Here is a 15,295-nt window from a genome sequence, read left to right as displayed (position 1 = left end):
TTTACCTTTCTAGTTATTATTTCATTCAACTCATTTGCTTGTGAACAAATATATCACAATGCTTGATTCAATTAGTTCTCTCAATTGAATACTAGGCCTAGTTAATTTATTCAGACTACAGGTGATATATATTGCAATTCAACAATCTTATTCATGAATTCCATATCAATGAGAACTCATAACTCCAACATGACTAAGTCGTTTCACCAACCACATACTCATAAGTTCTTAATTAATGAGGTACCTTGATCATTGGCTCATCAAATAAAGATGACTAATCATAAGTGATTACGTCTCATTTAACGATTTAGGTATGCTTGAGTGTATTCATACATAGTGACTCTAAAAGTTAAATAGCTTTGGATTTTGGTCTTAAAAAGTGCTCTAGTCTTATTCAATATCTGCATAACATATCTAAGAAAAATTATAGAGTCTCGTAATCTATATGGTTCGTAACTAAACATGCATGAGTTCTACTGACAATTACCTATTTGAATCAATTGTCTAATCGCTCCTAATATTGTGAATATTACTCTCAAACAACTATTAGAAGAGATAGTATGCAAATGTGAATCTTTTCGTGTGTCGTGAGTTGTTTGATGACAAAGACTAATATCTCATATCACATATTTAAATAGAATGAATGTGTTCCTTTTAATGATTTAATTTTAACTTTACATCAAATTGCATTTGAAAATACGTAGTTATTATAACATCTACTTGTGGGCTTGCATTTAAAAAGACACATTACATTCAAGTAAAAAGACCAATCGCATCTACTTGTGGGTAAATAAACCCAATAGTTTATCTTAGTGCAAGACATTGTTTTAGCAACCGTTGTGTAAGCTCCGTAGTATAAGTCTAGCATTAGTAACCATCATCGGTTGATCACATATTCAGAGGAATTTTTACCGTATCTTTCCACATACCATAGCTTATATTTTTGTGAATTTGACGTGCATTCCATCGCGATCGAATCCGATGGTAGGGTCTCTGTAAACATTTCCCCCTTTTGTTTTAGTCCACCTAAGTGACACCAACAATTTGAAAATAAATTATTTTAATAAACTTAATTTATATATATATATATATATATATAAATATATATATATATATATATATATAGTGTATAAGACTATTAATACGTACGTATATTTGGTTACTAAGACGTGTAGAAATGTGGCAATGAACACTCTCGCATATTCCGATCCCGGGCATTGCCTCACCCCTAGACCAAATGGCATGAAATTTTTCGAAACGGTTTCCGAATCTAGTTTCTATTTTTTCATCAACACAAAACAAAAAAAAAGATATGAAACTTTTTATTAGTTATACATGAAATTTCTAATCTAATTATTAAAATAAATAAAACTAATTACCTTCCAACGCCATGGGTCAAACTTGAGGGGATCAGCGAAAGTGTCGGAACTTAAATGCAGAGACGAAGTAACGACCATGATACTCCACCCAGCTGGAATTACAAAACCTGCAATATATATATAGTATAATGTTTATTTTCTACAATTTAAGTTGCTCTATAGGTAAAATTCAATTGATGTATCATATGTTATAATAATAGAAAATGTTATATGATGATCATTGCCTTTTATTGGGATATCTTTCAGCGCTCTCCGCATTAGTCCAGGTAGAATGTTTGTCACTCTCAGAGTTTCATTGATAACCTATTCAAAACACACACATTTTTTTTTTAAGTAAATACAGATAACTACGTATAATTAATTATATCATCAGAAAATCAAAATATATTATTTTCATAGATATAATTAATTTCTAGGCCAACTATCTTAATCAAGAAAATTGTACAACCAAGGCAAGACATATGGCATGAGCTGATATTTTGGCTAAATGTTTATGAAATTGAGTTATAATTTTAATTCATGATATTGAAGTATTTCAAACAGTTTCTTATACGTATATTTTCATGGTTAGAAAAATAACAAAAAAAAATATATAGTTTTGACTAACATGCTGAGTAAAAGCTAGCGATTTGTATTCGTCCCACGTGAGAGATGAATTCGAGTTACTTCTGCGGTTCACAAGTGATTCATGCTCAGCCTGAAAATACAATGTAATATTAACTGAGAATATATGTTATATGTATGTAATTATTATATGTAATAATAATAATAATACCTTTAATTCTTGTAACACCAAGGGGTTTTCTTCGATAAATAAAAGGAGTAATGGAAGGACAGCTAAAATTGTGTCGTTGGTGGCGAAAATAATGGCATAGATGAAGTTGAGAATGAATTCCTCAGTTACGAATTTCTGAGAACCCACCATTTCGTTTATGAGTTGGCCAAGACAATCTTCCACTTCTTTATTTGTCCTTTCGTTGCGTCTCTCTTTTATCATTTCCCTCATCATCTTAAAGAATCTTTCTTTACCCTGCAGAATTTAATATATATGCATAAATATCATTGTTGGTTTTTTTATGTTTGAACCATTTGATCCAATAATTATTAAAAAAAAATAATAAAAAAAAACTAAACACTTGAAGTTCTATAATAGTTAATTGATTTTAGAAAATAAAATTTTGATGATGATGTATTCAAGTAGTCGATGTTTGGGAAGTATTAATCATTTTAGTATAATCTTGATTTGGTGTAAGGAAGGAACTTTCAATCATTTTTATAGGGTTTAATACACGTAATTTTTTCTTAATTGATGCGGTTTTGGCCATGTTAAACTTTAACATCATGTATCGTATTTATTTATGCCTATATTTCTGTGTGAACATTAAATTATTCAATCACAATCAGCTAACTTAAGTATAACTAAACTAAATCTATGATACATGAAGTATATATGCGTAAAGAGTTCGTTATGAGCAGCCTTAGGTTCTGTTATATTACTATTCAGAATATTAAGACTTGATAAAATAAATAATTAAAAAAAGAAAATCAAGGGTTTAGGTTTGACCTAGTGTTATGAGACTTAGTTACCTTCATACATTTATTGTACGCTGTACCTGGGATATTTAGAGGAAGTGAAACAAAACCCTTCATAACATGAGCAAATATCTCGCCCAGGTTTTCAGATGATTTTGCTCTATCATATCCGATCAGCCTCTTTGCAATAAAATTTACTTGCACCTACATTTTTGAACCACAGAAAAATAAAAGGTGTTAGCATGGAAATGAGTGTCTTTATATATATGATTAGAATATGGCTTATTTGTATAAGAGATCCTTCCATTTTAAGTATCTTAAAAAAATTGGTAATATTTTTTTTCTTGGCATCAATAATCTCTATAATTCTTAAATTTTGCCTTACATGATCCTTATATAAAATTTTCGTAATTGTTTTTTATAGAATTTTCGACGATGTCTAAAATGTATGACCACGTATTTAAAACGTCTTATTCAATTGTGGTTTTTCCCCATAGAATGGCCATTTTACCATAGAAAAAAAAAAATACTAACATCACGTAGGTCACGCACTAGAGACTCCGTCTAAAAAATTTGCATGTGCCAAAATATTTAATTTCAATGACTAGTGGTAAAGGAAAAAAAGAAAAGACAAATATATGCAAAATCTATAAAAATTGAGAGTCGGCGAGTGCAAAGACGTGTTAGAATATTTAGGACTTACATCGACAAGGGCGTTTCTGATGTCAACGGATGAGTTTCCATGATGAGTTGACCAAGTATTAAGGGTATCTTTTATAATGTCTTCCATCTGAAAAAGTAAATTTTTCTTGAGGGTCTCGGCCCCCATGTGCTTGAGCAAAATGTTCCTCGCGTATTTGTGAACTCCGAATGAGTTTATTTGACCTTCGCTTTCGAAGCTTAGGATCTTTGATAGCGTTTCGAAGTACCAAAGCTCCACCAGATTTCCTTCTTGATGAAGAATGTAATGGTTCACTTCTGGATCTACCGACACGACAACTCGTTGACCAAATATTCTTGTGCGGAAAATGGGTCCGTATCTGTTTTATCATAAAACATGAGTTTCACAAGCAGTTACAATTTTAGAAGAAAATGAAAATTCCGTTTATAATTTTAGGTTCTAGCCATAAATTGTTTTATCATGTAAATGGTGCCAAATTGTTATTATTATTACCATACAAATTTATATAAGGGTAATTATCTTATATAACTATGGGAAAGGTGATATTGAGAGTGTCAAATTTTGGCTATTTTACTATAAAAAAAATTACAAACTATAAACTTTTACTAGTTTGTATGTCAATTAGGTTTGAAAGAATTTTTGCCTATTTTTCCATATTAAGTTGGCTAATATGTAGGAGGATATCCATATTCAATCATTACGCATTACTTTTACATTTAGTAATAAATAAACAAAAATTGTACATTTAATTCGAAGATATCTGTGTTTCTAATATATATATATATATCAAATTAGGTTTATACCAATTCTCTTACTATTTTTAAATTTTATTGCAAAAGGCTTTTTACAGTTTGATAAAAATATACATATAAACATATATTAAATATAAAAAGTCGAAGCTTGTGACTCTAGTTGTGATAAAACGTGGAGGATCAAAGGTAGGGCTTCTGAAAACAAGACCAAGAGCCTCTCCAATGAAAGGCAAACCCATCGAGCCAGGTGGCAATAATAATTGTTGATCTCTTTTTCTTGATAACCACCTTTTCCTTATCATCATCTCAACGCACCATATCACACCTAAACTCAGCCCCAAGACCATTGCAATTGCACTAGTCCACATTTTGATCATTGTTCTTTGATAATATCTCTCTTTGGTTTGGAATTGTGTTTGCAATCAGTGTATATATAGACATATTTATGAGCCAGAGACGTGCTTTCTTTGCTTGGCCGTTTTGCAAGTGGAATGGGATATGACACGTATAGCTGATAAGTCAAAATGAAACTACTTCTTTTGTACACATTTCATGACTAGTCAAAGTCGAAGTCTCCTTGTTTTGTCCGAATCCAAAAACACTACATTGACGACTATGCATATATACCATGTAATTAGAATTGGAGAAATCTTCTTCTTCTACTTCTTTTTTGCTTTTTTCTTTTTTTGCGATAGGGAATCCGATGAGTTCGGCGTCGAACTTTGGATATGAGAATTAACTTTAAGCCCACACTTTAGTGATAAGTGGTTTAGAAAATCAATTTCTAGTCTTTTAGTTTCACTTGAGCCCACACTCAAAATCTTACTTAAATATCTTTAAGTTTGGTTACTTGATGTTAGCAATATTGTATTAATATTGATGGAAAAATAAGACAATTTGCATGGGAAGAAAAAACACGTAAAACCAATTACATATAAACCGGAAAAACAAATCGGAAAAGTAGTCGAGGCCCGTTGGACGGTCTCCTTGAAGCTTTTTATCGCTCTCCCACGGATGCTGGACTAAACGAGCGAAAGCCTCCCAGGATACAACGACTTCAGAGGCAAGCTTCGCACCAAAAGACTTGACTCTCGGCGAACTGGAACCTGTGCGAAAATATCACCACGACAAAGAAAAAAAAATCTGGGAGAGAGGGAACAGTAGGAGATTGTGTTTGTTGGTGTGTCTTCTGAATGAGAGCTGAAGCCTCTTTATATAGGCCAAGGCATTTAACGCAGGCTATTACATCCAGCCATTTAACTCACCGTTTTTGTAATCAAACCATGCGAACCGTCCAGCCATTATAATCCCACCGAGTAAAGGTGGTAATTAACCCAATGTTTAATTCCCAACGTAACCAAACTTATGGAATTAAAACAAAATTGGAAGTGAACTTTGCAATAAAAAGAAAGCCCGAGACCGAGACAATTCCCGAAACCCGAGCCCGGCCCGGCCCGGCTCGGCGGCGGCGGCGCGCGTGTGTGTGCGCGAGGGGTGAAGAGATAACCCACCCACACTCTCCTCTCTTGCACTTGCTCGACCACTAAAGAAAGAGGATAGTATTTAAGCACTACCACAACACACATCCCCAACCAATGTGGGACTCTTGGTTTTCACTTCCACAACACAACAACAATTGTGTTTCTTTAGCCTACTTTGAGCATCAATTTCTCATTCATCTTAGGTCCGATTTTGGCAAACAAATATTCAATTTTATAGCCCTCGTTACGAGGAATCCGTATCACTTGGAATTATTCAATTCCGATGAGTGGAACCCACTCAAATTGTTGCCACAAATCAGCCATCCACATGTTAATAAATAATATTCATTAACTTTATTCCAACAATCCCCCACATGAATGAAATTGAGACGACAATTATAAAGACATGACTCGATGTGGTGATAAATTCTACGGTCAATACCAGTATAGGATAGGTAGGCAGAGCCTTTGAACCTTCCCTCGGAAAGATATGCCATCTTTACTGACTACTCAGTAGACACGTTATCCTTGAACTGTTAGTCGTTTTGTATAAACGATAAACATATCCCCCACAGATATCTCCCTGACACAGGTTCAGTTCTCATGGTTATGTTCATTTTGGCCCTGAACATCAGCCTGGTTCTGCAAGAGTTTCTAAAGAATTAAGCCCAATTAATTCTCTTTCGAAGCGGCCACACTTCTCTCTCACATAGGTGATTCTTCTATCAAGAGTAATCCCGCATTACTCATTCGGAATCTCAACAATCCGATTTCACAGAATCATTAAAAGCTCTAAGCTTAACCTCGTACGGGAGTCACTGTTTTAATATAGGAATAGGACTTGGGGTTTTCCCCCACAGTGACCTCACATAGCCTTTGACAATTAGGTTGTCCCTTTGAACCAAGATCTTGGGATCTCCAGTCATCATGCTTGGGTTTCCTTTGCCTTGGCTTTATTTTCCATGGGCTTTAGCCCCATTCCTTTGGATGTCTTCTCTACTTGGTCCCTATTTAACCCTTTGGTTAGCGGATACGCAATATTCTCTTTGGACCTAACATAGTCAATACTAATGACTCCAGATGAGAGAAGTTGTCTAATGGTATTATGTCGTCGACGGATATGTCTAGACTTACCATTATACATCACATTATGTGCCCTAGCTACCAATAGCAGATTGGTTATCACAATATACAGATATTGCAGGCATAGGTTTTGTCCAATTAGGAATATCCTCCACAAAGTTCCTTAGCCATTCAGCTTCTTCTCCACATTTATCCAATGCAACAAACTCAGATTCCATCGTGGATCTTGTTATCACAGTTTGTTTGGAGGATTTCCAAGATATAGCTGCACCTCACAGAGTAAATACATAACCACTCGTGGCTTTTGAATCTTGAATATCAGATATCCAACTTGCATCAGTGTACCCTTCAATTACTTCAGGATATCTTGTGTAGTGTAGACCATAATCACGAGTGAATCGTAGATACCTCAATACTCTTACGATTGCTTTCCAGTGTTCAGCACTTGGATTACTCGTATATCGAGCTAGTCTACTCACGGTATAGGCTAAATCCGGTCTCGTGCAACTCATCAAGTACATGAGACTGCTTATCCCTCTAGCATATTCAATCTGAGAGATGCTTTCACCTTTATTCTTAGATAAGTGTTGACTAATGTCTATGGGAGTTCTCGAGACTCCAGAATCGTCATTTCCAAACTTGTCTAGAATTTTATCAACATAGTGTGTTTGATCCAGTACAATCCCATTGGGTGTTCGGGTAATCTTGATCCCCATAATTACATCAGCAATTCCCAGATCTTTCATATCAAACCTTGCGTTCAATATATCTTTTGTGGATTGGACCATACGATCATTACTCCCCACTATGAGCATGTCATCTACATATAAACACAGAATCACATATCCATGTTCAGTGGTTTTAATGTACACACATGTGTCACACTCGTTGATCTTAAATCCATTTGACATCATAACGTTGTCAAATTTCTCATGACATTGTTTTGGGGCTTGTTTAAGGTCATAAAGCGACTTGACTAGTTTACAGACTTTCTTTTCTTGTCCAGGTGCAATACAACCCTCAGGTTGATTCATATAGATCTCTTCTTCGAGATCTCCATTAAGAAAGGCTGTTTTTACATCCATTTGATGAATTTCAAGATTGCGTAATGCAGCAACTGCAATTATCAATCTAATAGAAGTTATTCTCGTCACAGGAGAATATGTATCAAAGTAATCAACACCCTCTTGTTGTTTATACCCTTTGATTACCAGTCGAGCCTTATATTTATCAATTGAGCCATAGACTTTCATCTTCCTCGTAAAGATCCACTTAGATCCAAGTGTTTTACTTCCAGGAGGAAGATCAACCAACTCCCAAGTGTGGTTTTGCATGATAGAGTCTATTTCACTTCTTATGGCTTCTTTCCATAAGTGACCCTCAACAGAGTTCACTGCCTCTTTATAATTTAGAGGTGGAGCCTCCAACATATAGGTGGAAAAATAAGAACCAAAAGATTTTTCTACCCTCGCTCGCTTGCTTCGTCTAAGTCCCTCAGACTCTATCTCTTCTTCAGACTCTTCATCATTATCTTGAGTTATTTCCTTAATATCCTCAAGAGATTGGTTTGATGAACTCGGTTCAACTTCCTTAGACTTATAAGGAAATACATGTTCAAAGAACGAAGCATTTTTAGATTCCATAATTGAATCGTTGTGTATATCGGGGTTTTTCGAGTCATACACAAGGAATCTATATGCATTACTATGGTGTGAGTACCCAATGAAGATACAATCTACAGTTTTTGGTCCTATCTTCATTTTCTTTGGAGCGGGAGCCATTACTTTGGCCAAGCACCCCCACATTCGCAAGTATTTATAGGAAGGTCTCTTTCCCATAAATAGTTCAGACGGAGACTTATCCTCCTTCTTTCAGGGTATCTTGTTCAGAAGGTAATTTGCAGACAAGATCGCTTCCCCCCACATTTCTTGGGGTAACCCAGAACTTAACAACATCGCATTCATCATCTCCTTGAGAGTGCGATTCTTACGTTCGGCCACGCCGTTTGATTGAGGAGAATAAGGTGGAGTGACTTCGTGAATAATTCCATGTTGTGCACAAAAGGCACCAAATGGTTCAACATATTCACCTCATCGATCACTTCGCACTTTCTTAATCTTCTTATTAAGTTGATTATCAACTTCTAATTTGTATATGGCAAATTTCTCAATTGCTTCATCTTTGCTTTTAAGCAAATATACATAACAATATTTTGTACAATCGTCAATAAAAGTCACAAAATATTTATTACCACCTCTCGTAGGCATGAACTTTAAATCACATAAATCGGTATGGATTAAGTCGAGAGATTCATTACTTCTTTCAACACTATGAAAGGATGTTCTCGTTAGTTTTGCTTCAACACAAATTTCACATTTATGATTTGAGTCAATATTAAACTTTGGAATACATTCCAAATTAATCAATTTCCTCAGTGTGTCATAATTTACATGACCTAGTCTACCATGCCATAAATTAGATGACTCAATCATATAAACGGAAGAAGAAGTTTTATTCATTTCTTTTGCCTTGATGGTCATTACATTCATTTTGACCATGCCATTCTTGACATAGCCCTTGCCCATATACATACCATTTTTAGACAATACAAGTTTTTGAGACTCTAAAACCATCCTAAATCCATGGTTATCCAGCACAGTCCCAGAGATAAGATTCTTCCGCATATCAGGCACGTAGAGAACTTTGGTGAGCTTCATCTCCTTCCCAGAGGTCATCTTCAAAAAGACTTCACCTTCCCCCTTGACTTCAGAGGTAGCAGAGTTGCCCATGAACAACTTTTCTCCATCTCCTAGCAGCTCAAGGGTGGAGAAGGAGTTCTTGTCAGCGCAGATGTGGCGGGTTGCTCCAGTGTCCAGCCACCACTCCTTCGGGTTCGAGTCAATCATGTTGACCTCGGAGACCACAGCGACGAGGAGGTCATTATCATCCTCCACGACATTGGCCTCCTTTTTCTTCTTTGGCTTTCTACAATCGGCAGCTCGGTGACCAACTTTGTCGCAATTGTAGCATTTACCAACAATCTTTTGTTGGTACTTCTTCTTGAACGTCCCTCCCTTGACTCCAAGCTTGTGGGCGTGCTTCTTCCCCTTCGAGTTCTCGCCATGTTCGACGACATTGGCTCGCTCGGAGACGGTTCTCAGTCTTTTATCGGAGCCACGGTTGTCTTCCTCGATTCGGAGGCGAACAACCAAGTCTTCAAGACTCATCTCATTTCGCTTGTGCTTGAGGTAGTTCTTGAACTCCTTCAACCCCGGTGGCAATTTCTCAATTACGGAGGCAACTTGGAAAGACTCGCTAATGGTCATTCCCTCGGCTTGAACCTCATGGAAAATGAGTTGAACTTCTTGCACTTGACTCACAACGGTCTTCGTGTCCACCATTTTGTACTCTAGGAAGCGACCCACAATGTACTTCTTAGAGCCCGCATCCTCGGTTTTGTACTTTCGATCCAACGAATCCCAAAGCTCTTTAGACGAGGCTTTTGAGCTATACACGTTGTATAAAGAGTCGGCGAGACAATTTAACACGTGGTTACGACAAAGGTAGTCGGATTCGTTCCACCCCACATAGGCCCGAAGCACTTGTGGGTCGGCTTCACCCTCATGAGGAGTGACTGGAGGATCTTCGGTCAAAAACCGAGCAAGTCCTATGGTCGTCAGGAAGAAGACCATCTTTTGTTGCCAACGTTTGAAGTTGAGCCTGTCAAATTTCCCCGGCCTCTCGGCCGACATCACCGTGGGAGGCCCTCGAGCCACATCCATGTTTGGAGCATCTAGACCCAAACCCGCTATCGGTTGAACGAGACCCGCGGGTCCGTTCCCGGCCGTAGCCGCCACCAAGCCTTGTCCCAAAGCCACGGGGATTCGACCAACGTTGATCAAGTTTGGCGGGTTGTTCACCAAGGCAGGATTGTCACCGACGTTCCCTCCAACCTTCACGTTCATCGAGTCGTTCACGTTAGCCATATTTCTACAAAAAGAAATCCAGAATTTAGTAACCTTCAAAACAAATCCGAAAATAATGAAAAATCAATTTTTTTTCCTTCCTCGCAACCTGTCTCAAACTAGTTAAAAAAGCTTCAAGATTGTTAGCAATATTGTATTAATATTGATGGAAAAGTAAGACAATTTGCATGGGAAGAAAAAACACGTAAAACCAATTACATATAAACCGGAAAAACAAATCGGAAAAGTAGTCGAGGCCCGTTGGACGGTCTCCTTGAAGCTTTTTATCGCTCTCCCACGGATGCTGGACTAAACGAGCGAAAGCCTCCCAGGATACAACGACTTCAGAGGCAAGCTTCGCACCAAAAGACTTGACTCTCGGCGAACTGGAACCTGTGCGAAAATATCACCACGACAAAGAAAAAAAAAATCTGGGAGAGAGGGAACAGTAGGAGATTGTGTTTGTTGGTGTGTCTTCTGAATGAGAGCTGAAGCCTCTTTATATAGGCCAAGGCATTTAACGCAGGCTATTACATCCAGCCATTTAACTCACCGTTTTTGTATTCAAACCATGCGAACCGTCCATGCAACGTTTTGCATTAATCCCACCGAGTAAAGGTGGTAATTAACCCAATGTTTAATTCCCAACGTAACCAAACTTATGGAATTAAAACAAAATTGGAAGTGAACTTTGCAATAAAAAGAAAGCCCGAGACCGAGACAATTCTCGAAACCCGAGCCCGGCCCGGCTCGGCGGCGGCGGCGCGCGTGTGTGTGCGCGAGGGGTGAAGAGATAACCCACCCACACTCTCCTCTCTTGCACTTGCTCGACCACTAAAGAAAGATGATAGTATTTAAGCACTACCACAACACACATCCCCAACCAATGTGGGACTCTTGGTTTTCACTTCCACAACACAACAACAATTGTGTTTCTTTAGCCTACTTTGAGCATCAATTTCTCATCCATCTTAGGTCCGATTTTGGCAAACAAATATTCAATTTTATAGCCCTCGTTACGAGGAATCCGTATCACTTGGAATTATTCAATTCCGATGAGTGAAACCCACTCAAATTGTTGCCACAAATCAGCCATCCACATGTTAATAAATAATATTCATTAACTTTATTCCAACACTTGATATTCTTCAAGAATTCAAGGGAAACAAATATTGGAACGAAGAAGATACACCTTCCTCAAGATATTCCTCGTTGAGGTTAGTGATGTTCTTGTTTTACTCGGTATGTTCAAACTTGCATCTATTCTTTGTAGATTGTTCAAAAGGTGCTTGATGAATATAAAGTTGAATTTTTTTTTTTATAAATTATGTCACGTTGGTCACGATTTTAGTTCTTATAAATCCATAATACACGTTCCAACACTATCTTACTGACATGCCTTCACTAAACACTTCCAATTGCACATTTACGTCATTCGTGAGTCAGTAGCCTTACAAATTCCAATTTAATGGTGGGCATGATTGATATGGTCCTTCCTTTGGATGTTGAGTGGGTACAAATACAATGCAAATAGTGACTAATCCACCGCCCATTGCCATTCCAATTTCATGCAAACCTTTGTGTTACCTTAAACGACAATTGTTAAACAATCGCATAAGCTCCGTAATGTATGTCAGAATCTCTAGTAGTGCGACGTCAATGATTTATTGAAAGTGTTAAATTATGACTATTTTACAATAAAAGAAAATACAACTTTAGTTATTTTAATTAGAACTTATTAAACCTTTTACTATTTTATTTATCAATTAGTTTTGAATGACTATTTTGTTTATTTTGTTTTTTCATAATAAGTTGGCTAACTTTAAAAAAAAAAAATCTTGATTTGTTCGTTTAACTTGAGGGAAAAAAAATCAATTGGAGGATCCGTATTTAATCATCGAGAATGTTTATGAAACTTACTCTTACCTTTACTAATATGCAAAAATTCTGCATTTAACTCGAAGACTTTAGTGACTCTCATAATAGATTATATTAGGTTTATACCAATTTTTAATATGAGCTTAAATGATTTGTAAAAAGTTTTTATAGTTTTATCAATATATCTGTTGTTACGTTTGTGTTAGCTTATTTTTCTACTGTAAATTATTTTGGAAAGATGTCGGTTAATATGCTACAAGATATATTGAGACATCTTGCCCTCTGAGCGCAGACTGTATTTCTGGAAAATTTCTTATTTTACCATAATGTTTTGCGGGAATCTTTACTCGATGGTTCTTCACGTGTGTATGAGTAAGGAAACCCTAGATTGGCCTCATGCCTTGCTTGATTACTATAAAAGCCGTGCGCCTCTCTCATAGTTGTTCTAGATGCACACATCAAACTTTTAGGGTTTTAGACGTGCAAGATTGGCAGACTAAGAAGCTAATCGTTTGATTCGTGTGGTATAAATCTCTAAACATTTTTCCAGAGATCTGAATGTTTGCGAGAGTTTGGGTTTGTGATTGCAATTGAAATCTTCACGTGGATTGATATTGAAGGTGACCAAACATCGGGAGCGTGTTTGAAGAAAGGAATTGAGAGGGGCCTCAAATCCAAGGGAGCCTTGTTTTGGTATTCACAGGTAGTAATAGTAAAATGGCATTGAGTCTGGTGTTGTTCATATAAGTAATTGGTTGTACTATTGACTACTTACTGTTTTAGTGAATTCCTTTCCATTGGACTGAGAGCCCCCAAGAGTAGGTGACGTTGCACCGAACTGAATTATCATTCATTGTGTCATTTCTTTTAACGCATTGTTATTTATTATCCATCGCTTGCTTCAAAACAAGTTGTCGAACACATTGATTCTGCATTGTGTGTGACATCTTTCTCTATCTAAATAGAATTTCAATATCATAAAAAATGTATAAAAAAAAAAAAACTATTGAGCACTATAATATACATACAAACATGTACATAAAAAAAGTGTAACCTTGTGACTCTTGGTTGTGATAAAAGGGTGAAGAGTAAAAGAGAAAGTTGTGAAGTTGAGGAGCATTACGGAAAGAGTGTGGCAGCAAAAATCCCAAGAAGCGTGGCTTCTAAAAGTTGATGGGAAGAATTATTTTTTTCATACACCGACAATCATTCGGGGTAAGTAAAAATTCATCGGAACTTTGAAGTTAAAAGATGGGTCATGGATTGATTCGAGATCCTCAAATTGGTTGGTATTTGGAGAGGAAATTTGGTGAGCTCGTCAAATCTTCCCGAGCCGAAGTTTCATGCAGAGTCAAAGGGGCCTTGTTGAGTCAATAGTATGGGATAGAGATAATGAGTTGTTTGAAGCTGTCTCTTTCGATGGAGAAATAATGAGAACAGTGTGTGCGATATATGATCTTAAAGTCCCGGGGCCGGATGGTCTCCAGGGGATCTTCTACAAGTGTTTTTTGGCTAATAGTGAAAAGCCCTTTAGTGAAGTGTGTGAGTGAGTTTCTTTTCCCTATCAAGACGCTTAAGGAGTCCATAAGCTTTGCTCACATGGCTCTTATTTTCAACACCAGAGGGCCCGACACCTTCTATAAATCCAAGTCGATAAGCCTTTGTAACTTTGCATTCAAAGTTATCAAAAAGATTAATACATTTAGGTTAAGGAAGCATCATGACGCTATGATCTATCCCTTTCAACGGCTTTCGTTCCGGGTCAGTGAATAGCTAAGAACACTATCCTTGCTTAAGAAGGGGTAAACAAAATGAGAATGAAGAATGGTTACGGAGGTCTCTTGGAAATCAAGATTAATATGAGCAAGACGTATGACAAGATAGAGTATTCTTAAATTTCTGGAGTGTTTTGGATCATAGATTTTTTAAAAGACTATTAAAAAGATGTATTCACACAGCCTTTAGGTCCATTTTGTTTTATGGGATCCCTTTTATGAAAACTTAACCTCAGATGGGTTTTAGGCAAGAATATCATCTCTCCCCTTAACTATTAGGCCAAGTGAGTTCTTATTACACCCCACTTTTCGGGACGTGACAGCTCTAATTATAATCCTACATTGTAGGTCGGTATACACCTTGCTTGATATATTAACTTTGATCCAAATATATAAATATGCTAAGATATTGTAATTTTCAACTTGCTATTTGGGGAAACTCGGCCAAAATCTCTCTCTCTCTCTCTCTCTCTCTCTCTCTCTCTCTCTCTAGATGCAGGCCGAGACTATCTACGTGGTTTTATGGTTTGAAAAATTGATTTCGAAACATAGAGTTCACATGAGCCCACATTTGAAATTCACAACTAAAACTCCCGCGTGGTTAGCTTAGTGTTCATAAACCTTTATCTTCTTGAGGTTATCTTGGTCTTCACTAAAAGTTTAAGGGACTTAGAGAAAAGTACGAGCAACTTGAAGATCTAATCCAAGACGTGCATCAAATCCAAAGCCATCACTCAAGATTGGTACTTTCTATTAAAATTCTAAAG

At 36.8% G+C, this 15,295-nt stretch overlaps 1 protein-coding gene across 1 annotated transcript; it reads right to left on the bottom strand.

The window, feature by feature from the left end:
• Positions 1-717: 717 nt before the first annotated feature.
• Positions 718-3,989, bottom strand: LOC149394646 (cucurbitadienol 11-hydroxylase-like). The gene is made up of 8 exons (XM_089615476.1): positions 3,616-3,989; positions 2,967-3,116; positions 2,155-2,409; positions 1,987-2,076; positions 1,604-1,682; positions 1,380-1,486; positions 1,150-1,277; positions 718-1,026 (listed from the first exon to the last, which is right to left on the bottom strand). Exons 1-8 carry the CDS (start codon positions 3,739-3,741, stop codon positions 936-938), a joined length of 1,026 nt encoding a protein of 341 aa, XP_089471602.1. The 5' UTR covers positions 3,742-3,989; the 3' UTR covers positions 718-935.
• Between the last annotated feature and the right edge of the window lie 11,306 nt (positions 3,990-15,295).

This window comes from Urtica dioica, chromosome 5 (genome assembly GCF_054948205.1).
Source record: "Urtica dioica subsp. dioica isolate 48M chromosome 5, U.dioica_male_clone48M_v1_H2, whole genome shotgun sequence".
Lineage (NCBI taxonomy): Eukaryota > Viridiplantae > Streptophyta > Magnoliopsida > Rosales > Urticaceae > Urtica > Urtica dioica.
The sequence above is the reverse complement of the archived record's forward strand: the minus strand, read 5'-3'. Positions and strand labels throughout refer to the sequence as shown.